This window comes from Anomaloglossus baeobatrachus, chromosome 10 (genome assembly GCF_048569485.1).
Source record: "Anomaloglossus baeobatrachus isolate aAnoBae1 chromosome 10, aAnoBae1.hap1, whole genome shotgun sequence".
NCBI lineage: Eukaryota > Metazoa > Chordata > Amphibia > Anura > Aromobatidae > Anomaloglossus > Anomaloglossus baeobatrachus.
This window is the reverse complement of record NC_134362.1, coordinates 156,030,865-156,056,705: the sequence shown is the minus strand read 5'-3', so window position 1 is coordinate 156,056,705 and position 25,841 is coordinate 156,030,865. Positions and strand designations below refer to the sequence as shown.

At 42.3% G+C, this 25,841-nt stretch overlaps 1 protein-coding gene across 2 annotated transcripts in view; it reads left to right on the top strand.

Annotated features, from left to right (window-relative positions):
- NOD2 (nucleotide binding oligomerization domain containing 2) overlaps positions 1-25,841 on the top strand; it is a 61,419-nt gene that overhangs the window by 6,043 nt on the left and 29,535 nt on the right. For both annotated transcript variants that reach the window (XM_075326768.1, XM_075326767.1), the window contains exons 2-3: positions 7,294-7,807; positions 19,884-19,992. In XM_075326768.1, coding sequence (XP_075182883.1) covers positions 7,349-7,807; positions 19,884-19,992 — 568 coding nt within the window. In that variant the 5' untranslated portion in view covers positions 7,294-7,348. The remainder of the gene's footprint in view (positions 1-7,293; positions 7,808-19,883; positions 19,993-25,841) is intronic.

The following is a 25,841-nucleotide window of genomic DNA, read 5'->3' as shown; positions in this document are numbered from 1 at the left end:
CCGGGTGGCTGCTGGCTGATATCGTTAGGCTGGGGGGGCTCACCATAACGTGGGGCTCCCCATCCTGAGAATACCAGCCTTCAGCCGTGTGACTTTACCTTGGCTGGTATCAAAATTAGGGGGGACCGCACGCCATTTTTTTAAATTATTTATTTATTGTACTACACGATATAGACCCGCCCACCGGTGGCTGTGATTGGTTGCAGTAAGACAGCTGTCACTCAGCGTGGGGGCGGGTCTGACTGCAACTAATCATAGGCACCGGTGGGTGGGGGAAGCAGTGAATACTAAATGGAATAAAGAGCGGCCGACTTTTTCAAAAGAGGAAAAGCCGCCGGAGCTTTGTGACAACTGTGAAGCGTCGCGCCCGTGATCGGTGAGTATAAGAGAGGAGGGGAGAGGGGGGAGAGAGACCAGGAGTGATTTTAAATGATTTCGATCATTCTGCTGGACATGCTGAGTATGCGCAGTAGAACGTGACGGAATCTGTCAGCGGATTCCGCCGCTTAGCGCATAGTGGCAGAATCCGCCACTATAGACAATCATTAGACACCGTGGCGGATTCCAACGGAATCCGTCAAAGTGCGCTATTTTAATGACACAAAAAAAGCTACATGCAGTGTTCCTTCCGCCCGACACAGCGCCAAAATAATGATGCTGCGTCGTGCAGCGGATGCAACGCATACACTTGCATTACAGTGTGTCATCCATACAAGTCTATGGAGAATAGCGCAGTGCGTTAACGGAGTGCGCTATTCTCCATAGCAGCGGATTGCGCTGAACGCAGGTGTGAAACCAGCCTTATATGACAGAAAAAGCCCAAAACTGACACCATTTTAGAAACTGCACCCCTCAAAGTACTCAAAAGAACTTTACTAACCGTTCAGGTGCTTCACAGGAAAAAGTTTACTTTAGCCCCAAATTTTAGATTTTCACAAGTCTAGCAAGGGAATATGCAGCATACAATTTGTTATGCAATTTCTCGAGTACACTGATACACCGTATGTGGTGGAAACCTACTGTTTGCGCACATGGCAAGGCTCGGAAGAGAAGGAGGTGCCATATGTGGTGAGAAACTACTTTTGAGGCACAGTGCAAAGCTCTAGAGTACAGATTTTGTTGGAATGGTTTGCAGGTGCCATGTCACATTGGCGGAGCCCCTGAGGTGCCAGAACAGCAGAGATCTTCCAGTGACCCCTTATTACAAACTACACCTTCCAATGAATTCATCTAGTGGTACAATGAGCATATTGACACTACAGGTGTGTCACAAAATGTTATACTATTGGGCAGTGAAAAAAATAATTACATATTTATCAATAAAATGTTGTTTTAACCCCAGATTTCCAATTTGCAAAAGGGTAATAAGTAAATAAAAAAAGGCTCCATAATTTGTCAAACAATTTCTCCTGAATGTGGAAATACCCCACATGTGCCTGTACAATACTGTTAATACATGGTAGGGCTCGTGAGGGAAGGAGCACCATTTTAGTTTTAGAGCACAGATTTTCCTAGAATAGTTTGCAGACTCCAGTTGCAGAACCCCTAACTGCCAAAACCGTAGAAATCCCCTCAAGAACCAAATTTTGGAAATTACACCCATTTGGAAGTTCATCTAGGGGTGTAGTGAAAATTTAAAACATCTGGAAATCTCTGTAAAACACACATGAAGTCATGGGAAAAAAGTAAAGGAATAAGTTACAGTAGGGATCACCATAAATTAATACGTTTATTGAAAAACTGCAACAACACACTGGAAATAAAAATAATTAAAAACACAAATAAAAACCCAAAGGTTCATATAAACGTAGGACCTGCCCACAATACAGCAAAGGCCACCCCTATATGTAGATGAATAAGACAAGAGTGTTATAAAAATTCCACATATAATAAGTTGCACAAAATGCAATTTGTCCCTGAGAAAGCCTTTCTATTAGAGGCGAAACTCATGGGTTTCTTCCCCTACTCTCCAGTTGGGTGTTTTTCCACATCTATTTCTCATTTTTTGCACACAACAATTACTTGATCCCTGTTGTAGTTCAGGAATGCAGTTTGTACTGTTTGAGACATACTTAAGTGTTACTTGATGACAGGTGTTTCTACACCCCATCAGGTGTTCATTTGTGTATTGCTTATTATATTAATTCCATTTGTTTTATATTGTGTGTATTTGTGCTGCTTTTCTCTGAACCTTTGGGTTTTTATTCCTGTTTTTAATGGTTTTTATTGTCAGTGTGCTTTTGTAGTTTTTCAATAAGCTTATTTATTTATGGTGATCCCTACTGTAACCCACTCTGTTAGTTCTTTTCTCATGTTTTTTTAGTGGGCTTATGGCAATTCTTACCTAAGTGGTGCCCTCTCCTACTTTTTAACATCCATGAAGTCAAATGCAGTGAATGATGCAGAATTAAAAATTGCAAATAAGCCCTTGTTGTGCCCAGTACATTGTAGTGCCCATATATTGTGCCCAGCTCATGCTACTGTAGAGCTGCACCCCGTAAAATAGGCTTTCTCATTACAACAATGCCAAACATGTGAACATTTACTGTGGACATATTGTGGTGATCAAAGGAAGGGGGCGAATTTGGATGTGAGAGCGCAGATTTTACTGCTTTTATTTTGGCGGGAGCCATAGGCCTTGATCAGAACCTTTGTGCTACCAATAATGTTGAAGCCCCCTATATTTCTGTTAACAGATGACAGACCTGAGTGAGGACTTATGTTTTTTGGGGGTTGAGTTGAATGCTATTGGTTGGAATATTGGTACTGAACATTTTGGATCAGTTCACGTTTTTCCTGTCCTCTATGCTGAACACTTACCTTAGGGTTTACATCTACATCTCCAAAATACGTGATTCAGGTGAAACCCATGAGGGATCCATTCACTGCATTGAGGCAGCAGAGTTACTCTGGAATCTATTTGGTCTCTGTTCAGTGGTGTCTTTCTTTTCAAAGGTGCTCAAAACTGTTATTGACCGTGCTTTTGTGCATGTCTAAAAAGATGCATAAAAAGATGGACAGGCCAAATCACAGGCCAGACGGGAGTTCAAAGTGACTCCCTCTGCCTCATTACAGTGACTTTTCAGTTGGGAATTTTGTCTAAATCACGTTTTTCAGAGATATGCAAGTAATCCCCTGTGTAAGCACTCAGTGTAGAGCACAGGATAAATGTGATCCGTGCTGTTTTGCTACCTTTGTGTTATGCCAGAGCATACAGATGCTCAGCGTGTAGTGCAAAATAAGAGTGACAACAGGAATGGTGTAGAATGAAGGCCCTGACAATAGGCAGAGGGAACACCTCCTGCAATTCATTTGAGTCCGTAACCTACCCTCTCTAACATCCCTATACAGGTCCTTCACCCCATTGCAGTTATGTGCCTAAGCCCTCGCTTGCCCCTGAACTCACCCTGGCTAGTGAGAAGGCCAGCAATAACACTAGTCTCACAACAGCAGTAATACAACCCAAGGTAAGAGAGACAGAGGGAATATCTGTGCTTGTCATTACTGTATAGCTTTGAAACTATCCCTGTGGCCGATGTTCAAAGAAGACTGGGATTTCTGCTATATACAGCAATGCAGTGGCATTGCTGTATATACTGCAAGCAATCTGACAATTGCAGCTTCAATTCCTCTAAGGGGACTATTAAAAGTTGTGAAAAGCAAAAAAATATTTTGAAAAAATGTAAAAAACTATAAAAGTTCAAATCACCCCCTTTTGACCCATTAAAAATAAAGATCGTAAAAAAATGCACATGTGTGGTATCACCGCTTTTAGAAAAGTCCGATCTATGTAAATATAAATTAATTATCCCAGTCAGTAAACAGAAAGATTCAAGAATGCTAAAATTACTCTTTTTTGAGCTGCTGCAAATTGCAATACTACAAAAAATGCTGTAACAAGCGATCGAAACATCATATGTATCCCAAAATGGTATCAATTCAAATGTTGTCTCGTCCCACAAAAAATAAGCCATTACACAGGTCAGCGAAAATTGGCCTCGTTGTGAAGGGGTTAGAGTACAATTGCGCCAAAAGTTTTGCAACTTTTTTAAAAATTGCAAATAATGGATAAGGCTAATGCACCTGGATGAAAAAAACATGGCTTCACTGTTAAACAAAAATCTAAACAAAGGAAAACAAGTAAACTTTAAAAAAAAGCACTAACTAAATAATAAATAGGGCGCACATATAAAAGTCACGTTTAGGGCTCGTGCAGATGACCGACTGATAGAATGGAGGAAACGGAGAAACTTTTCTTTTTATTTCCCACATCTGAGAAAAAAAATGTATCTGTCATATCACACATTGATCAGAGTATGATTAGCATGATTGGACCGTTTTTCTCGTATGGGGAACACATGGCCGTGTCTCCCTAGCCATGGTGGGTTCACACGAGAACGTAAAAAAAAGTAATCGATTTTCAACCAGAAAAAAACATAATATTTCTCATCTCTATTGGAACTCATGTGTCTGTTTTTACATCTGTACTGTCATGGGTGTGTCACAGTTGACAGGCAGTCCTGTGGTATCCGGCAATAGAAGGTCTCAGCATTTGGCTGTACAAAATACTCCCTGACTTTCTATTGTTCCTGCTGTCAGAATTAAGGGTACTAACTATCTTTTCTGCTTGGTTTTCATCCTTTTCACTTTAAGACCCAGCAGAGCTCCTCTTCCCTTCAGTTGCTAATCATTTGTATTTTCAATTGGGTTTAAACACTCCCTTCGTACCTGGACTGGTGCTAGTGATATTATTCAAGCTCTTGTTGCAAGCAGGTGGCTTGCACTAATCTCTGGTATTGTTAATTAAACTTTGCTGAATGTCTACCTGAGACATCTGTGGATAAGTTGTTCATGCTTTTCCCCCCTGTGTGTCCTCCTTGTATCTTATTTAGCATTTAGTGGGGTTGACGAAGCGGTCATTCAACCCGTTCCATATTTAGGGTCCAGTACTAGGGATACTTAGGGTCAGGTATCCAGCTCAGCGCATAGGTCAGGAACCTATCTAGGGTGGTGAGGGACCCCAGGGGCCAGCAGTAGGTTTGATCAGGGGTTACCATTTCCCTCTTCCCTAGATGCAGGGTTCCCATTTCCTTCCCTTTCGCCGTTCGCTTGGTACTCCCCCGTACCTAAAGTGACACGTACGGCATCTGTTCTTATACTTTGACAGGGTTAGACGGTGACTTTAGCCATTACATACATCACAGTATGAAGAAGCAACATTGTAGTGAATGTGGTTGTGTTACATCCTCCCAGATATTCGGCACTTGTGTGTTGTAGAGGTGGCAACTTTAGGGTCACACTAAAGACCGCTTTACATGCTGCGATATTGCTATCGATATCACTAGCATGCGTACCCGCCCCCATCGGTTGTGCGTCACTGGCAAATCGCTGCCCGTGGTGCACAACATCGCTCAGACCCGTCACACTACTTATCTGTCTAGCAACGTCGCTGTGACCGGCGAACAGCCTACTTTCTAAGGGGGCGTTTTGTTCAGTGTCACAGCGACGTCACTAAGTGGGCGCCCAATTGAAGCGGAGGGGCGGAGATGAGCGGGACGTAACATCCCACCTACCTCCTTCCTTCCTCATTGCCGGTGGACGCAGGTAAGGAGAGCTTCTTCGTTCCTGCGGTGTCACACGTAGCGGTGTGCTGCCGCAGGAACGATGAACAACCTGCGTCCTGCAACAGCAACGATAATTGTGAATAGGGGAGCATGTCAGCGATTGGCAATTTGGCACGATTTTGCGACCATTTCCGATCGCTCGTAGGTGTCACACTCAACGACATCGCTAAAGCAGCTGGATGTGCGTCACAAATTCCTTGACCCCTGATCACTTTAGCGATGTCGCTGCGCGTAAAGCGGCCTTAAGTCCACATTGACTTTCACACTTTCATTATTTTGCAATGTAGCACCACAGTCTCTGGCTGTATGATGAGTTTGGTGGACAGAGCTACTGATCATAAATGACATGTGACAGGACACTTCATAGGCAGATTTAGATGACAAATTCATATGTCATATTTGAGTACACAGCTGCCAACAAAAACATACCAGTGAAGTTTAACTTCTAGGTGAGAGTTATACATGGTGCATCTCATGAAGATTTTATCAGATTTCTGCTAAAGTGAGCAGGAAGGTATAGCAAAGGAAAGAACCAGTTCAACCAGTAAAGATTTGCAGAACTAAATATTCTTTATAGGAATCGTGCGACACGGTGATGGAGAGGGAGTGGAGACAGGTTAAGGGATACTATCCACAAAAGAGTATGACCAAAGTTGTTGAGAAATTTATGAGTTCAGTATGTAAACTTATCAAGGGACTGTAGCAAGAAAATCGCCTATCTGACATTTTTATTGCAGCTGCATTTGTTAACGATTGAAGTCAAAGCATACAAAGACGCCAAAAAATGAATCAATGAGTTTTAGGAGGAAAAACAGGAAAGTAATTCTGGCAACGGAAATCACCTGGAATAGATTGCACAAGTTGTTTAACCATTAGAATAAATAATGGACCGTGTCTGCAGACAAATTAGAAAGAGTCGTCTCTTCACTACAAAGGGTAAGACTAGAGTCACACTTGCGTATGACACGGCAAGTGTTGCATCGGGGTCACCCGGGGTGGCCGCACACTCTATGGAGGACAGGAGTTTCTCAGCTGCATGTATTTCTATGCAGCTGACCCGCTCCTGTCCGAGAGTGTGTGGCTATGTCGGGTGATCCTGATGCGAGACTCGTCGAGTCATACGCAAGTATAGCTCTGGTCTAAGGGTATGTGCGCACGTTGCTTTTTACCTGCTTTTTACCTGCTTTTTTGCTGCTTTTTCTTCTGCGCTGTTTAATGCCAAAATGGATGTGTTCTTCTATTCAAGCAAAGTCTATGGGAATTTGGGTTTCTTGTTCACACTATGTTGTTCAAAATGCTGCCTTTTTGTGGCAGAACTTTGGTCAAAAACTCAGCTTTGCAGTGCAAAACCCAAATGGCAAAAACAATTGACATGTTGCTTCTTTGAAAAGCTGAGTTTTTGACCAAAGTTCTGCCTCAAAAAGGCAGCATTTTGAACAACATAGTGTGAACAAGAAACCCAAATTCCCATAGACTTTGCTTGAATAGAAGAACACATCCATTTTGGCATTAAACAGCGCAGAAGAAAAAGCAGCAAAAAAGCAGGTAAAAAGCAGGTAAAAAGCAACGTGCGCACATACCCTAACAGTTATTTCTGCAAAGAATGCCATACTTCACACATGGTACTTGTTGACATCTGAAGTTTACACGTCTTTTTGTTTCTTTTTAGGAGTCTATCTCTTCCATACTGGATGTACACTACTCCTCCATAATCAGAATGTGGGATGAGCTCATTGGAGACTGTCCAGACTAATATAAGTCACTTGGTGTCTACATTGGCTGGAGGATCGGTAGAGAAAAATGAATTTTTGCTTGACCATCTTATTTCTCAAACTGTCCTTAATTGGGAAGACTACGAAGAACTGAGTCTTGTCGGTCAACCCTTGTCTGCTCTGGTTAGGAGCCTCCTGAACATTGTCACCTGTAAAGGTGAAGCTGCATGTAAACAGTTTTTGGATGCTCTACATAAAGTTGAGGATTCTGCTCATGAAGACCACCTCGATGTGAAGCCTCCTGAGGACCCTTCTAAAGCTTCTCAATATCTACAAAGGGAGCGACCAAGAATTATCTGGTTAATGCATAACTACATCAATGCTCTTTTGCAACATATTTTGGAGCATCGCTATGTCACGCAGCTTGAGATTGAGCATATACAGCTGCCCATATATTCAGCAACACAGAAGGTGACTTGATAATTACAAATTTACTCATAATATATATATATATATATATATATATATATATATATATATATATATATATATATATATATATATATATATTATTTTTTTAAATAAAGATTGTAGACCAGCTCACCTGTCTGAGCTCAAGCCCTGGCGTCCTTGTTCTCCTTATTACACGGACCCGAAGTGGGAGACTTCCAAGATATGTAGAACAACATGAAGAAGGATCCAGCAAGGCAGAATGACTCCAAAGGGCAACAAAAGTTTTTTTTTTTTTCTCTGACTTTATTATCTAAGAATAAAAAATTCCAGAGCTCCTGACAAGTTGTTAAGTGCAAGGTATATGCAGTATGGTCCATACTGCATATACCTTGCACTTAACAACTTGTCAAGAGCTCTGGAATTTTTTATTCTTAGATAATAAAGTCAGAGAAAAAAAAAAAAAAACTTTTGTTGCCCTTTGGAGTCATTCTGCCTTGCTGGATCCTTCTTCATGTTGTTCTACATATATATATATATATATATATATATATATATATATATATATATATATATATATATATATATATATATATATATATATATATGTAGAACAATGTTAATGTTAACAATGTTAAACAGAACAATGGTCGCGCATGCGTCAAGGTCCTATTTATTGTGCACGAGTCTTTGGAGATAGTAGGATTTAACTCGCTAAATTGGGGCAAACCCTTTTACAATTGAATTTCTATTGAATAGCTGCAGGCTGTCATCTTGAAAACCATAAGAAATTGGTACAAAAGAATATATTAAAAATACTAAAATATTATTCTATAATGAATATTGAACTTTTCAAGAAATATACAATAATTAAACTGTATTTGTGAAATCTTAAGACCCTTTTTAAGCCCTTTTCAAGATAAGAATTAATAGTTTATCCTAATACAAGGCAGGTTCCCATGAATGGAACGGGTTCAGGAACTGAGACCGCATCACACACAGCAAAAGCCAGTTGTGTTACACCACCAGCATCTGCCTGTGTCAGCAGCAACCAGAGCTTGTTGCTGTTTAACCATTTGGAAAGCCCTTAATATTCCCACTACCTGGCCAAGGAGGTCGGCACCTTAAAAAACTGAGCAAGAAATGGCACCCCTGCTCCTCATCGACTAACCCTATTATCCCTTGTTAAGGCTAAAAGTGACATGTTTATTACACCAAAAGACATTCAAGAAACACAAAAACAACAATAGTAATATGATGTATTCAGTTTAGTCCCTTAAACAAAAAATGTATGAATATTGTCACCAATGCAATTATGTCAAAAACAAATGTACTTGCGCCTGGTAACAATGCATCCCCCAGGATATAACACATACAACAGGTGAAATAAGTATTGAACACGTCGCCAATTGTCTAAGTAAATATATTTTCTAAAGGTGCATTTGACAAATTTCTCACCAGATGTCAATAACAACTCATCCAATCCATACAGGCAACAAAATCAAACCATTGATGTCCATACATTTATTGATGTGTAATATTGAGAAATGACACAGGGAAAAAGTATTAAACACATGAAGAAAGAGAGGTGCAAAAAGTAATGGAAAGTCATGACTCCAGCTGAAATCTCAGTAATTAGAAAGCAATCCTTAGTGAAACATTATATCAGCTAGTTCAACTTATGGCCTATAAAAAGGTACAACACAAAAAATATCCCATGATGGGTAAAACCAGTGAGCTGTCTCAAGATCTTTGCAACCTTATTGTTGCAAAACATACTGATGGCATTGGTTACAGAATTTCTAAACTACTGAAGGTTTTAGGGAGCACTGTTGGAGCGATAATCTGGAAGTGTAAACTGTCCATGAACAGATGCTCCTTGCAATATTTCAAGCAGTGGAGTGAAAAGAATTATGAGAAAAGTTGTTCAAGGACCACCTGTGGAGAGCTAGAGAAATATATAGAATCAGGTACAATTGTTTAAAAAAAAAGTATAAGTAATGCACGCACCCTCCATGGCCTGTATGCATGCTCCTGTATGCACGCTCACCATGCAAGACTCCATTACTGAAGAGGAATCATGTTAAAATGCGTTTAAAGTTTGCTCAACAACATTTAGACAAGCCTGTGAAATACTGGGAGAATAAAGTCTGGTCAGATGAGACCAAAATTGAACTCTTTGGATGTCATAATACACACCATGTTTGGAGGCCAAAAGGCATATCACCCCAAAAACACCATACCAACACTGAGGTTTGGAAGAGGGAACATCATAGTGTAGGGCTGTATTTGTGCATTCGGCACTGGCAAACTTCATACAAGTATCAATATATATACAAGTGTGAACAAGCAGGAGATCAGTCACTATGTGAAGGAACACTGATCGTTCCAAAGCGGAAAGTGCTAAGTACTTTCAAACAATTCATTAAATCAAAGGACAGGATAAAACAAAAGTGGTTAGTAAAGAGAAGATATGCCAGCAGCAGAACCACCGAATAAACAACACCAAAGCCGCTACAGGAAAAAGTTGGCTGAAGTCTTCCTGGCATTGAATAGAGAAGCCAGGTGACTCTGCCGCAGGAAAAAAAAAACGTTGTATGTACATACCCTCAACTTATGTGCACATGGAGTCTTTTTGATAAGTTTTTGGAGTGAAAACTGAGCAGAAGTTCTATGTTTTTGAGAAGTTTTAAGATTTTGTACAGAATATGGTGAGTTTCAAGTAAAGGCCCCATTACACGCAACGACATCGCTATCGAGATGTCGTTGTGGTCACGGAATTCGTGATGCACATCCGGTCTTGTTAGCGGCGTCGTTGCGTGTGAAACGTACGAACGACCGCTAACGATCAAAAATACTCACCTAATCGTTGATCGTTGACACGTCGTTCTAATCCCAAATATCGTTGCTGTTGCAGGATGCAGGTTGTTCGTCATTCCTGAGGCAGCACACATCGCTACGTGTGACATCCCAGGAATGCCGAACAATACCGTACCTGCGTCCTCCGGCAACGAGGTGGGCATGACTTTCTTTCAGCTGCTCTCCGCCCCTCCGCTTCTATTGGACGGCTGCCATGTGACGTCGCTGTGACGCCACATGAAATGCCCCCTTAGAAAGGAGGCGGTTCGCCGGCCACAGCGACGTCGCTAGGCAGGTAAGTCCCGTGTGACGGGTAGCAGCGATGTTGTGCGCCACAGGCAGCGATTTGCCCATGACGAACAACCGAAGGGGGCGGGTGCTTTCACCAGCGACATCGATAGCGATGTCACTGCATGTAAAGCAGCCTTTAGAGTATGCGCACATGGCATCGTTAAGATGCTGGTGGAAGAAAATGAGTTTTTCAAGGCAAAAATGCTTCAAGAAAACATTGGCAAGCACTTTACTGAAGCGTTCTTACTAGCGTCCACTGAGTAGTTTTTGCGGTTGCTCAGTGTCTTTGTTTTTTATTTTCAATTATATAGAGCAGATACTTTCCAAGTGAAGAGTTGAAAGCTACTGCAAAAAAAGTCTCAATTTGGAGAATCAAACATGTTTGTAAATTTCATTGACAGCATATTGATTAGAGATGAGCGAACCGGTCCCGGTTCGGCTCGAGGCCGGTTCGCCGAACGGGGGTCCCGTTCGAGTTCGGTTCGTCGAACGTTCGACGAACCGAACTCGAACGTATAGGCTATAATGGGAGGCAATCACAAACACATAAAAATGCATTATAAATGTACACAAACAGTTAATAAACATTGCCATAACACTTACCGGTCCTCGCGATCCCTTCTGCACTCTGTCTCCTGCCGCTATTCCATCCGATGATCGCTGAATCCTCCCGGTGACCTGCACTGTCAGCAGAGAAGCAGGACCTATCGTGACGTCAAAATAGCCATATGACCAGTCACGTGGCTATTATCTCATTGGCTACAGACTGGTCACATGACTATGACACGTCATGTAGGACCTGCGAGTGCATCTCTCCGGTACACGGTGCACATATGTGTATCGCCGTGTACCGGCGACATGCTCTAGCACACGGTCGACTCCCCGTTCCGTTAGGGACCGGCTGACACAGCCGGTCATTAACGGAGATCACCGTTGCCATAGCAACGCAGTTAGCGGTGACGTCACCGCTAACCGCGGCTCCGGGAGCACCGTTGCTATGGTAACGCGTCTGTCAGCGTTACCGCTGTTACCGCTAGCAGCCAGCAGTGATCACTCACGGAGTGAAGGCTGCACGCTGCTTCCCGATTGTAGTGAGCATTGTAGTTAGGATGGAGGTTCCCCAGCCCCAAGTGATGCCCCTCACTACAATCGTCACTACTACTACACTAGAAAGAAAGAAGACAGAAGAGCAGGATCGTGGAGGGCTGACAGGGGGTAATAAAGATGGAGTCTCTAATGTGTCTGTGTATTTATTTCTATTAAAGTATTTTTTCTCTGTGTGGTGTCTTTTTTTAACCCTTTATTGGAGATTCTTAATGGCCGGGTCAAACGTGCCTGACATTAAGAATCTCTGGCTTAATACTGGCTGGTAAAACAAAGCCAGTATTAACTCATGATTACCCAACAAGCCACCCGGCTCCAGGGCTGTTGGAAGAGTTGGATACAGCGCCAGATGATGGCGCTTCTATGAGAGCGCCATTTTCTGGGACGGCTGCGGACTGAAATCCGCAGCAGAGGCGCCCACAAACCTCGGGCTAACCTGTGCTGCGGATTCCAATCCCCAGCTGCCTAGTTGTACCCGGCTGGACACAAAAATAGGGCGAAGCCCACGTCATTTGTTTTTTAATTATTTCATGAAATAAGTGAAATAATTAAAAAAAACGGGCTTCCCTATATTTTTGGTTCCCAGCCGGGTACAAATAGGCAACTGGGGGTTGGAGGCAGCCCGTGGCTGCCAGCTGTACCTGGCTAGCATACAAAAATATGGCGAAGCCCACGTCATTTTTTTGGTGGGCAAAAAACTTCTGCATGCAGTCCTGGATGGAGTATGCTGAGCCTTGTAGTTCTGCAGCTGCTGTCTGCTCTTCTCCATACAGACAGACAGCAGCTGCAGAACTACAAGGCTCAGCATACTCCATCCAGGACTGTATGCAGAAGTTTTTTGCCCCCTGAAAAAATTATGTGGCTTCGCCATATTTTTGTATGCTAGCCAGGTACAGCAGGCAGGTACGGCTGCCCCCAACCCCCAGTTGCCTATTTGTACCCGGCTGGGAACCAAAAATAAAGGGAAGCCCTTTTTTTATTATTTCATGAATTTCATGAAATAATTAGAAAACAAATGACGTAGGCTTTGCCCCATTTTTGTGTCCAGCCAGGTACAACTAGGCAGCTGGGATTGGAATCCGCACCACCGGTTGGCCTGAGCTTTCTGGGCCCCACTGCTGCGAATTGCAGTCTGCAGCCACCTCAGAAAATGGCATTTTCATAGAAGCGCCATCTTCTGGCGCTGTATCCAACTCTTCCAGCACCTGCCTGCTATACCTGGCTAGCATACAAAAATATGGCGAAGCTCACGTCCTTTTTTTGTAGCTTTTTGGCAAAAAAAAAAAAAAAATGCTTCCCTGGATTTTCCATTGCCAGTGAAGGTAACACCAAGCAGTGGGGGTTAGCAGCCAGTAGCTGCTTGGATTACCCTTAGCTAGCAATACAAAAAATGCAGTGGGAGCTAACATATATTTTTTTTAATTATTTATTTAAATAACTAAAAATAAAATGGGCTTCCCTGTATTTTGATTGCTGGACATCACAGTGCTGTAAAAATAAATCTTTAAAAAAATGACGTAGCGCTCCGCGGTATTTTTGATTCTCAGCGCAGATAAAGCAGACAGCTATGGGTTGCCACCCCCATCTGCCTGCCGTTACCTTGGTTGGCAATCAAAATACAGGGAAGCCCATTAATTTTTTCTATTTAAAAAATAGTTAAAAAAAAAAAATTACGTTGGGTCCCCCCATTTTTGATAGCCAGCTAGGGTAAAGCAGACGGCTGTAGCCTGAAAACCACAGCTGGCAGCTTTACCGTGGTTGGGGATCCAATGTGGAGGTCCCCTCAGGCTCTTTTTTATAATTATTTTATAAATATTAATAATTACACAATAAAAGTAGGGGACCCCCCAAATTGGATCACCAGCCAAGGTAAAGCGGACAGCTGTGGTCTGGTATTCTCAGGGTGGGAAGGTCCATAGTTATTGGGCCTTCACAGCCTAAAAATAGCAGGCCGCAGGCACCCCAGACGTGGCGCATCCACTAGATGCGCCAATCCTGGCGCTTCACCCCAGCTCATCCCGTGCCCTGGTGCAGTGGCAAACGGGGTAATAAATCGGGTTGATACTAGCTGTAAAGTCACCTGAGATCAAGCCCAGCAGTTTGTGATGTCATGGCGTCTATTAGATACCCAACATCATAAACTGTCAGTACTAACAAAAACAAAAAATCGACAAAAGAAATTTATTTGAAAAAACAGTCCCCAAAACATTTCCTCTTTCACCAATTTATTGTAAGAAAAAAAATAAAGGGGTCCCACGACGACTCTGGACCGTCTAGAATATGGGGGGGAGACACTCAGGGAACGTATCCCCCATTTTCTAGGAGTGCGGACCCTTCATGTGAGGAGTGTGGGTGCAATGAATCTGCACTCACTCTCCCCGGGTCCACAGCAGCAGAGTCCATGTCGTAATGGTTGCTACCAAAGCTGCAATGCCCTGCTCATGAGGTAAGGGCATGCCTAATCAGGAGAACTACTGTAGAGGAAGCTCTGCTCACTGGTATATAGGTGCTCAGAGGTAATAATAGATAAAATTAGTGAGTAACCTCGGCACTCTATATCTCCCAGACTAAGTCAGTAAGTCACAACGGATAGTAATGCAAAATCACTCTTTATTGGTCCGTATTAAGAAAAATTTTTTTTCATAAGCATATATGTTTTTGTCCAAAACAAGTTACAAATGACGTTTCGGCCTGAGCCTTCGTCAGATTGGACTTATCTGCATGTAATCATGAAAAATGACAATAATCAGTATCACATAAGAGTGAGAGAACAATAACATAAACTCGAACAATGTAGAGGTACAATTGGGATGCAGCAAAAAAATTGCAACACAGCAAGAAATGAAACACATGATACAAATGTCATAATACAGTACAAGGACAATATAGTAATGACAAATATGGGGTCAGAGTAGACTTAGACAGCTCTGGTACGAAAGAGATGTCAATCATAAAGTAACATGTGCAGTAGGTGTAGAGCTACACTATGCATGGCAGAGCTAATGGGTAGACCGACCATAGAAAAAGTAGAGAAAAAGTGGAGAAAAAGTGGAGAATAAGTGGAACATAAGAGGAGAAAAAGTGGAGAAAAAGTGGAGAAAAAAGTGGAGAAAAAGTGGAGAAAAAGTGGAGAAAAAGTGGAGAAAAAGTGGAAATTAAGAGGAGAAAAAGTGGAGAAAAAAGTGGAGAAAAAGTGGAGAAAAAGTGGAGCATAAGTGGAGAAAAAGTGGAGAAAAAGTGGAGAAAAAGTGGAGAAAAAGTGGAGCATAAGAGGAGAAAAAGTGGAGAAAAAGTGGAGAAAAAGTGGAGAATAAGAGGAGAAAAAGTGGAGAATAAGTGGAGAAAAAAATGGAGAAAAAGTGGAGAAAAAGTGGAGCATAAGAGGAGAAAAAGTGGAGAAAAAGTGGAGAAAAAGTGGAGCATAAGAGGAGAAAAAGTGGAGAAAAAAGTGGAGAAAAAGTGGAGAAAAAGTGGAGCATAAGAGGAGAAAAAGTGGAGAAAAAGTGGAGAAAAAGTGGAGCATAAGAGGAGAAAAAGTGGAGAAAAAGTGGAGAAAAAGTGGAGCATAAGAGGAGAAAAAGTGGAGAAAAAGTGGAGAAAAAAGTGGAGAAAAAGTGGAGAAAAAGTGGAGAAAAAGTGGAGATTAAGAGGAGAAAAAGTGGAGAAAAAGTGGAGCATAAGAGGAGAAAAAGTGGAGAAAAAAGTGGAGAAAACGTGGAGAAAACGTGGAGAAAAAGTGGAGAAAAAGTGGAGAAAAAGTGGAGCATAAGAGGAGAAAAAGTGGAGAAAAAGTGGAGAAAAAGTGGAGAAAAAGTGGAGAAAAAGTGGAGCATAAGAGGAGAAAAAGTGGAGAAAAAGTGGAGAAAAAGTGGAGAAAAAGTGGAGCATAAGAGGAGAAAAAGTGGAGAAAAAGTGGAGAAAAAAGTGGAGAAAAAGTGGAGAAAAAGTGGAGAAAAAGTGGAGAAAAAGTGGAGATTAAGAGGAGAAAAAGTGGAGAAAAAGTGGAGAAAAAGTGGAGCATAAGAGGAGAAAAAGTGGAGAAAAAAGTGGAGAAAACGTGGAGAAAACGTGGAGAAAAAGTGGAGAAAAAGTGGAGAAAAAGTGGAGAAAAAGTGGAGCATAGGAGGAGAAAAAGTGGAGAAAAAAGTGGAGAAAACGTGGAGAAAAAGTGGAGAAAAAGTGGAGAAAAAGTGGAGCATAAGAGGAGAAAAAGTGGAGATTAAGAGGAGAAAAAGTGGAGAAAAAGTGGAGAAAAAGTGGAGAAAAAGTGGAGCATAAGAGGAGAAAAAGTGGAGAAAAAAGTGGAGAAAAAGTGGAGAAAAAGTGGAGAAAAAGTGGAGAAAAAGTGGAAATTAAGAGGAGAAAAAGTGGAGAAAAAAGTGGAGAAAAAGTGGAGAAAAAGTGGAGCATAAGTGGAGAAAAAGTGGAGAAAAAGTGGAGAAAAAGTGGAGAAAAAGTGGAGCATAAGAGGAGAAAAAGTGGAGAAAAAGTGGAGAAAAAGTGGAGAATAAGAGGAGAAAAAGTGGAGAATAAGTGGAGAAAAAAATGGAGAAAAAGTGGAGAAAAAGTGGAGCATAAGAGGAGAAAAAGTGGAGAAAAAGTGGAGAAAAAGTGGAGCATAAGAGGAGAAAAAGTGGAGAAAAAAGTGGAGAAAAAGTGGAGAAAAAGTGGAGCATAAGAGGAGAAAAAGTGGAGAAAAAGTGGAGAAAAAGTGGAGCATAAGAGGAGAAAAAGTGGAGAAAAAGTGGAGAAAAAGTGGAGCATAAGAGGAGAAAAAGTGGAGAAAAAGTGGAGAAAAAAGTGGAGAAAAAGTGGAGAAAAAGTGGAGAAAAAGTGGAGATTAAGAGGAGAAAAAGTGGAGAAAAAGTGGAGCATAAGAGGAGAAAAAGTGGAGAAAAAAGTGGAGAAAACGTGGAGAAAACGTGGAGAAAAAGTGGAGAAAAAGTGGAGAAAAAGTGGAGCATAAGAGGAGAAAAAGTGGAGAAAAAGTGGAGAAAAAGTGGAGAAAAAGTGGAGAAAAAGTGGAGCATAAGAGGAGAAAAAGTGGAGAAAAAGTGGAGAAAAAGTGGAGAAAAAGTGGAGCATAAGAGGAGAAAAAGTGGAGAAAAAGTGGAGAAAAAAGTGGAGAAAAAGTGGAGAAAAAGTGGAGAAAAAGTGGAGAAAAAGTGGAGATTAAGAGGAGAAAAAGTGGAGAAAAAGTGGAGAAAAAGTGGAGCATAAGAGGAGAAAAAGTGGAGAAAAAAGTGGAGAAAACGTGGAGAAAACGTGGAGAAAAAGTGGAGAAAAAGTGGAGAAAAAGTGGAGAAAAAGTGGAGCATAGGAGGAGAAAAAGTGGAGAAAAAAGTGGAGAAAACGTGGAGAAAAAGTGGAGAAAAAGTGGAGAAAAAGTGGAGCATAAGAGGAGAAAAAGTGGAGATTAAGAGGAGAAAAAGTGGAGAAAAAGTGGAGAAAAAGTGGAGAAAAAGTGGAGAAAAAGTGGAGAAAAAGTGGAGAAAAAGTGGAGCATAAGAGGAGAAAAAGTGGAGAAAAAGTGGAGAAAAAGTGGAGAAAAAGTGGAGCATAAGAGGAGAAAAAGTGGAGAAAAAGTGGAGAAAAAAGTGGAGAAAAAGTGGAGAAAAAGTGGAGAAAAAGTGGAGAAAAAGTGGAGATTAAGAGGAGAAAAAGTGGAGAAAAAGTGGAGAAAAAGTGGAGCATAAGAGGAGAAAAAGTGGAGATTAAGAGGAGAAAAAGTGGAGAAAAAGTGGAGAAAAAGTGGAGAAAAAGTGGAGCATAAGAGGAGAAAAAGTGGAGAAAAAAGTGGAGAAAAAGTGGAGAAAAAGTGGAGAAAAAGTGGAGATTAAGAGGAGAAAAAGTGGAGCATAAGAGGAGAAAAAGTGGAGAAAAAAGTGGAGAAAAAGTGGAGAAAGTGGAGAAAAAAATGGAGAAAAAGTGGAGAAAAAGTGGAGAATAAGAGGAGAAAAAGTGGAGAAAAAGTGGAGAAAAAGTGGAGAATAAGAGGAGAAAAAGTGGAGAATAAGTGGAGAAAAAAATGGAGAAAAAGTGGAGAAAAAGTGGAGAGAAAGTGGAGAAAAAAATGGAGAAAAAGTGGAACACCCTTTGGTACCTTTCATGTGGCACTAAGGGGTGCTTAGCTTTGTATTTAGCCAAAAAAATGAAAAAAAAATGACATAGGGTTCCCCCTAGTTTTGTAGCCAGCTAGGGTAAAGCAGACGGCTGCAGCCTGCAGACCACAGCTGGCAACCTCACCTTGGCTGGTAATCCAAAACTGAGGGCACCCCACGCTGTTATTTTAAATTAAATAAATAATTGAAAAAAAAAAACACGTAGGGGTCCCCCAAAATTGGATCACCAGCCAAGGTAAAGCAGACAGCTGGGGCCTGATATTCTCAGACTAGGGAGGTCCATGGTTATTGGAATCTCCCCAGCCTAAAAATAGCAGGCCGCAGCCGCCCCAGAAGTGGCGCATCCATTAGATGCGCCAATCCTGGTGCTTCGCCCCAGCTCATCCCGCGCCCTGGTGCGGTGGCAAACGGGGTAATATTTGGGGTTAATACCAGATGTGTAATGTCACCTGGCATAAAGCCCTGGGGTTGGTGAGGTCAGGCGTCTATCAGATACCCGACATCACCAACCCAGTCAGTAATAAAAAAAAAATACACGACAAACACATTTTTATTTGAAAAAACACTCCCCAAAACATTCCCTCTTTAACCAATTTATTAGATTGAAAAACAAATCCAGGTCTGGTGTAATCCAAGGGGTTGCCATGACGATGCACACTGTCCCAGTCAATGAAGAGCAGGATGTTCCCCATTGGCTGGGAGAGCAGTGCAGTGACCTGAGCTAACATCAATGGGTCAGCCCAGGTCACTGCAGGGGGGTGACAAGTGCTGCTGTCAGTGAGGTACATTACCTGCGCTGATCTCCAGCACACTGACAGCCCCTGTCACTGAGCTCAATGACCGCCCGGCGCCTTCACACCAAGTATCGCGAGAGGTCCGTGACGTCACCGCTAGTCAGTCTCGGGTCGGAAGCGAGAGGTGATGTGACAAGCGGCGGCCATGGAGGACAGTGACAGCGCTGAGGTCGGGATGGCGGGACTTCATCACCGCAGGTAAGCCGAGCGAGCGAGCGAGCGGGCGGGCGGGCGGGGGGGCGGGCGGGCGGGGGGGGGGGGGCTGATGTGGATGTGTGTGTGTGTGTTTGTGTATGTGTGTGTATGTGTACATGCCGCGGGCAGGAGGGGGTGGAGCGAGCTGAGCGGGAAAGTGTGGGCTTCCTGCACGTAACTAATATAAACATCGGGTTACTAACCAAAGCGCTTTGCTTGGATACCCGATGTTTATCTTGGTTACCAGCTTGTGGCAGGCTGCCAGCGATGGCTCCTGCTCACTGTAGCTGTAAAAAGCCCTGCTTTTTGCTGCTAGAACCGTTCTCGAACGTATCTAGAACTATCGAGCTTTTAGCAAAAAGCTCGAGTTCTAGTTCGATCTCGAACAGCCCAAAAATCACTCGAGCCCCGAACTGGAGAACCACGAACCACGAACCGTGCTCAACTCTAATATTGATATAAATTAGAAACATATTTTTTCACTTCTGTGGTGGTGCTGCTAAAGAAATAATCACCGGACACATCGCAAGGAGTCACCACCATGGGACAACTTGTGATCAGCTTCACTTTCTTCCCAACTATCAAGAAGAAATTGTGAAAAACGGCCAACACCATTAACTTTTAAGAAGTGACAAAATGGAGAACAATTTTTGTAAGCATCAATTTGCTACTGTTTCACCTTTTGCCTTTCTTATGTTATAATATGTTCCATTCACTTTTTGGTTTATCAAGGCAAGAAGACTCCTCGATCTCCTCAGGTTGAAGGGAAATGAACCTGCAAGATACGTAATAGACTTCATACACAACTTAGGCCAAGGGCTAGTCGAAAAAGTTGCTGATGGTAAGTTAAGATCCCTTCTTTTTAGTATTCGATCAGGGTAAATTGCAGTTCCGCCACAATGGACGAGAAGGACTTCAAATGGATTAAGATGAATATGGTTTGTCTACGCATTTCAAGGCAATCTAGCCCCTTCCTCAGGACGAAACAATAGGAGAAAAACACTGATGGTACATCGTAACATTCTAGTGTAAACAGGTGCATACTGAGCATTAAACATAGCAATAAAAAAGAGACAGTTGCACTCTGTAGTGCTAATATATGTGTAACAATGAATGGGAATATAGACATGCATTACTGCTATGAAAAAACATTTAAAAATTGAGATACTTAGCACACAAAAATGGCCAGTGTTATATGAGCCCAACAGCCAATGTCAAGGCAACATCTTAATATTGGGTTGGCTTAAAACTGGTCATTTTTGTGTCCTACGTATTCCAATTTTTACTTGTTTTCCATAGTAGTAATGCAGGCCTATATTCTTATATTCATTGTTAATATTGTTTTATGTGAGCTCAACAGCCAACCCAATATTAAGATGTTGCCTTGACGTTGGCTGTTGGGCTCGCATAAAACTGACCATTTTGGTGGGCTAAGTATCTCAATTTTTACATGGTTTTTCATAGCAGTAAAGCATATTTATATTCCTATATTCATTGTTACACATATCTTAGCATTACAGAGTGCAACTGTCTTTTATTATTGCAGTTTATCCTGATCACCTCCTATTTCGGTGTGCATCACCCGCGGATCTGCAGCAGCCTGTCACACACGCATTAGATAATAATGTCATTTCCACCCCTAGTCTAACCAGTTAAGACCCTATTGTGCTTGTTTTCTGCCTTAGTTTTCTCCTTCTATTTAGTACTGTGATTCTATATTGATCATCAGTGTAAAATTGAACGTTTCTCATAATATTAATTAAAAACAAATTAAGCGAGACAAAAAGCACAGATAGGATCTTACCCGAGTAGAGTAGTGGATATGAAGAGATCAGGAAAGCTCACTTGTAGTATTTGTGAAAGTCATAACCACTGTTAAAACATGTACCAACGACTGCTACAACTACATGGTGGAAGATGATAGGAGCAGATCAAGTAAAGGATTAAATACCACCCTACCATTGAAGGAAATCCAAGACCTAATGGATAGGAATTGGGATCTTTATGTCACGGGTGACAGACGGTCCTGTGGTTTCTGGCCATAGAAGATCACAGCGTTTGGCTGCACAAAAATCTTCCTGACTTTCCATTATTCCTGCTGTCAGTATTCATTGGCATATGTAGTTTTCCTGCTGGATTAATCTCTCCCCCTTCCGGACACTGCAGTATCTTACCTTTTAACCAGCTGCTGATAATCAGCATTATTTTGGTGTTTAAATATCCCTTCTTTCCTTGGACTAGTGCTGATGATATTCTTCAGTTCATTCAAGCCGAGGATGCAAACAGGTGGCTTGTACTCCTCTGTGGTATCATTGTTGAAAACTTTGTTGAACTTCTATGGTGTCTTCTGTGGATAAATAGTTCATGCTTTTCCCCTTGTGTATTGCCCTTGTGTCTTCTATAGTGTTTTTGTGGAATTGAAGAAAAGCTCATCCCATCTGTTCCCTATTTAGGGTCCAGCACTAGGGATACCTAGGGTCAGGTATCCAGCTCGGCATATAGGTGCGGAACCTATCTAGGGTGGTGAGGGACCAGCATTTGGTTAGGTTTCACCATCTCTCCTTCCGTAGACACAGTGTTTCCTTTCCCTTCGCCGCTCGCTTGGTACTTCCCTGTACCTAGCGTGACACTTTATTTGTCTACGCATTTCAGAGATTATTTTCCTTCTTCAGGACCAAAAATCACATCAAATATGAGTTTTGGCCCTAAAGAAGGAGAATAATCTCTGAAACGCGGTGCCGAATAAAGATCTTGAATTCCTATTCATTTGGTCTTGAATTTTCTTAAACAGCTATGCCGAGTTTAACCATTTCCTTGATCTACAGCTATCATCATAATATTAATTTTTAGACATGCTCGCTCAATGTATCACATAGGGGCAAAGAGGGTATAAGGAAAAGTAATGGAAAAACCCTTCTATTCTTCATGACTACGAGGATTAAAAAAAGGCAAAAAACCCCCAAAACGTTAATGTTAAACGTTACAATGATGGCGCCACAATTCAACAAATCACTATTTTTAACTGATGTTTAAACTTCTTAGAATTTTTTACCACATCTGCCAGACTTTCTTACAAATCCACATGATTTGTATTTCACAGAATTTGACTTCCTCTTCTGTATCATGAATTATTATTCTAGCAGTCCTATGTGATAACACTTGTCACAGCTCCATTGAAAAGGGGATTGAGGGGTTAAAAGGGCATACAATTTATTTTTCCTGAATTTTGTAATGTAAACCGTGTTGCAATACAGTCTCTGCGGGTTTATTTTTAAGCACATGCTATGGACGTTGACCCCTATGCATTTCGTGAGCCAAGCATGCAAATAGTGTCTGCCCTGCTAGTTTCAAAATCAATTCTCATGATCTGGATTTTCATACATTAGCAATAACGCATCCCTAGTTATTTGTTAAGGCTCTTCAAAGGAAACCTGGGTGGGCGATTTTACTAATGAAACTTATTGTATGGTCCTAGAACAACAAGAAAAAATGCTACCTGTCTTGTAGTAATCCAATGTGCCAATACTGAGAAATCAAGCTTTGAAGCTGTTGGAGCCAGGCTGGCAGGCAGTAGTGGCCGTACGGTACGCTCAGGGGGTTACCAGGCCGCAGCACGGCCGCCGGTTATCCCCATGCCTCCCTATCTCTGCTCCAAGTGAGGGATTTCTGTGTTTTCCCTGCTGTATTACGTCGTACTTTGGAGTCAGGAAACGACACACACCAGGGTTTTTCTCATCAGAACATTCTTTACTTTCAACAGGTACATGAGTCTGGTCACCAGGGTGTAACGCCTGCCTAAATCCACAGGCTCAGACTGGGTGTAATGTACAGGCTAGAGGAAAGCCGCTCACAAAACAGGACCCCAAGAACCTGAAACCCTTTAAACCCTATACAGGGATTTGGAATTACACAGGGCCCTGGAGATTACTACCTGTAGAAGGCTGAAGTTCGATGAGAGTAGTCGTCAGGCAGGGTCAAACCAGGAAATGCAAGACAGGGACATAATCAGGCAGGCAAGGACGTAATCAGAAAACAAAGCAGAGGTCAAATCCGGATCGGGCAGCGAGGTACGAATCCGGCAGGCAGGAGAGGAGTCAGAGAGCAGGCCGGGGTTAAAGCAGGAATCAATGATCAAAGTAGGGAAAACCAGAGTAGCAGGAATACAATCTATATCAGGCAAAGGCCAGCAGGCAGTAGAGGGAATAAAAAGGGTGTGGTGTCTTTCCATTGGCTGAAGCTGAATTGTGGCAACCTCAGCTGGAAGACACACATCACCAAAAGTCAGTCAGTGGTATTGCAGGCACCAGGAAAACAGCCTAGTGGATGAGCGGAGACTGCGCCCACCATCGCCACCGGCACTGTCTCCTCCCCACCACCAGCACAGTCCACAGCGGGAATACAGCGGCACCTGGGACTGAAGCAGAAGTTGCAGGAGCGGACTCTGGTGAGGAAGTGACACAGGGTTGGTCCCACAGGGGTTCCTCAGATTTCCACTACTCATTGTAACACAGTATAATTTGGCTGCCGGCCACTTCCCTGGCACCAAAGTACCTTCGAGCACTCCCAGGCCCCTCATTCCCCTGGCTCGCGTCACACTCACAGAGTCCAGATCATTCAAGCTCCTGAACCCTCTCATCCCACCCATAGGGACTTGCATGCTGCCTGAGAGGGTCCACAGCGTTACTTCTCCTTGGGCTATGCTTCTGGCCAGGATCAGACATACCCTTCTCCAGAGGGCGAACTTGACCTTCAGCTGCCAGGGAGGTTCTTTGGCCAAAAAGCTGCAGGGGAACGGTCGCCTTCCCGACTGGCTGGACTCTTCCCCTCTCCAGGGCATGCAGTTAAAGACAATCCTCAGGTTCCAGGATCCCATCTGTCCACCAGTCCAGGATTGACCCTTAGGGTCCAGTGATTCACTAAAATGGGCCTTCACCTCACACCTCCCACAGGTGCGATATCTCTCGCTCACTCTCCGGGACTCTCATGCCCTTTGCTTCCTGGGGTTTCCTTTTTGTCCCTATTGCTCCACCCCACTAACCCCTTGCTGCCTAACAACACCAGGGAAGCGGCTGAGCACCCTGTGGCTATCTTGTGGCCACTTTACAAAGTACAATAGAATTACTCAGTAAAAACAGTAAAAATACATGTTACAGCCAGTCTGCAGGTCTGGGGTGGGCCGAGCCCAGCACCCCCCTTACAAAGCTGTGAGCACAGTCTAAATTGCATGTGATTTGAAAGCTTGATTTCTCAGTAACAGCACATTAGATTACTACAGGACATGAATTTTTCTTTATTAATTGCTTTTCTAGGAATTGTACCACTAGATTTATTAGTAGAATTCTCCTGACAGATTCCTTTTAATGGGCTGGCCGAAGAAATTCAGGGTAGCTACCATAAAGTATAGGGCATTAATGGAACAGGTCCCACTTTTATCGGTGGGACTCCATGTAGCCCAGGAATTGCACTAGGTCTCTGTAGACATTTATATGCACTGTATTCCAACCTCATAAAACTAAGAAAGTTGTATGAAGTTATAATAAAAGCCCTAAAGAGCCTTCTTTGATTTGTAGTTGGCAGCTACCTAGAAAAAGACCAGAAAAGGTGTTGGCTGTTTGAACATTTCAATACTCCAAAGGCTTGATCTATCTGAAGACAACCTGTTAAAAGCTATGTTAATAAAATACATAACTTGATTCTCATTATTTTTAAAAGCAACCTGTCAAAAACTTCCACGCCCTGCAAACCATTTATATGATTGCTTAGCCTTACCCTTAAAAGAGTAAGTTGATCTACATATGATCTACATCTGATCCCATAGAGATTCTGCAGCAGCGAGAAAACTTGTATTGAAGTCCTGTATATTTGTATCTGGAAGTGCATTGGGGCGTGACGGTGTACTTACAGCTCCTCCACCTCCAGCTGCATTTCTTGCCTAGCACCACTCTCCTCTGGTGGTTTGACAGGTCGTCGGCTCCAATACATGCAGGGAACACAATGTGAGGCTGATGAGCTGTAAGTATATCGCCATGCCCCAATGCACTTCCATAATCTAAGAAAAAGACTGATGACACATCCTACCTTTCTAATGTGAACAGGTGCAAACTGAATATGAAACCTAACAAAAAGGAAACAGCTGCACTCTGTATTGCTAAGATATGTGGAACAATAAATTTGGGAATATAGACATGCATTACTGCTATGGAAAAACATGTAAAAATTGAGATATGTAGTACACAAAAATGGCCAGTTTTATGTGAGCCCAACGTCCAATGTCAAGGCGACCTCATTTGATAGGGACCCAACAAAAATGAGATCGCCTTGACGTTGGCTGTTGGGCTCACATAAAACTGGCCAATGTTGTGTGATAAGCATCTAAATATTTCATGTTTTTTTCATGGCAGTAATGCATGTCTATATTCCCATATTCAGTGTTATACTACAGAGTGCAACTGTCTCCTTTTTGTTCCAATGCATTTCCAGACAGATATATACAGAACCTCAAAATGTGATTTCTCACTGCTGTATCATTGATTTTGGGATTATAACAGGGATCAACTTGTTTATCTTCAAATTGATACAGGGTCATATATAAGGTTTGGCAAGGCGTAGAGGTTTATTACTTAGCCCCTGCCACTCTAACGCTGCCTAACCAGTGATACATCATATTACAGCACAAAAACTGGGCTCAGT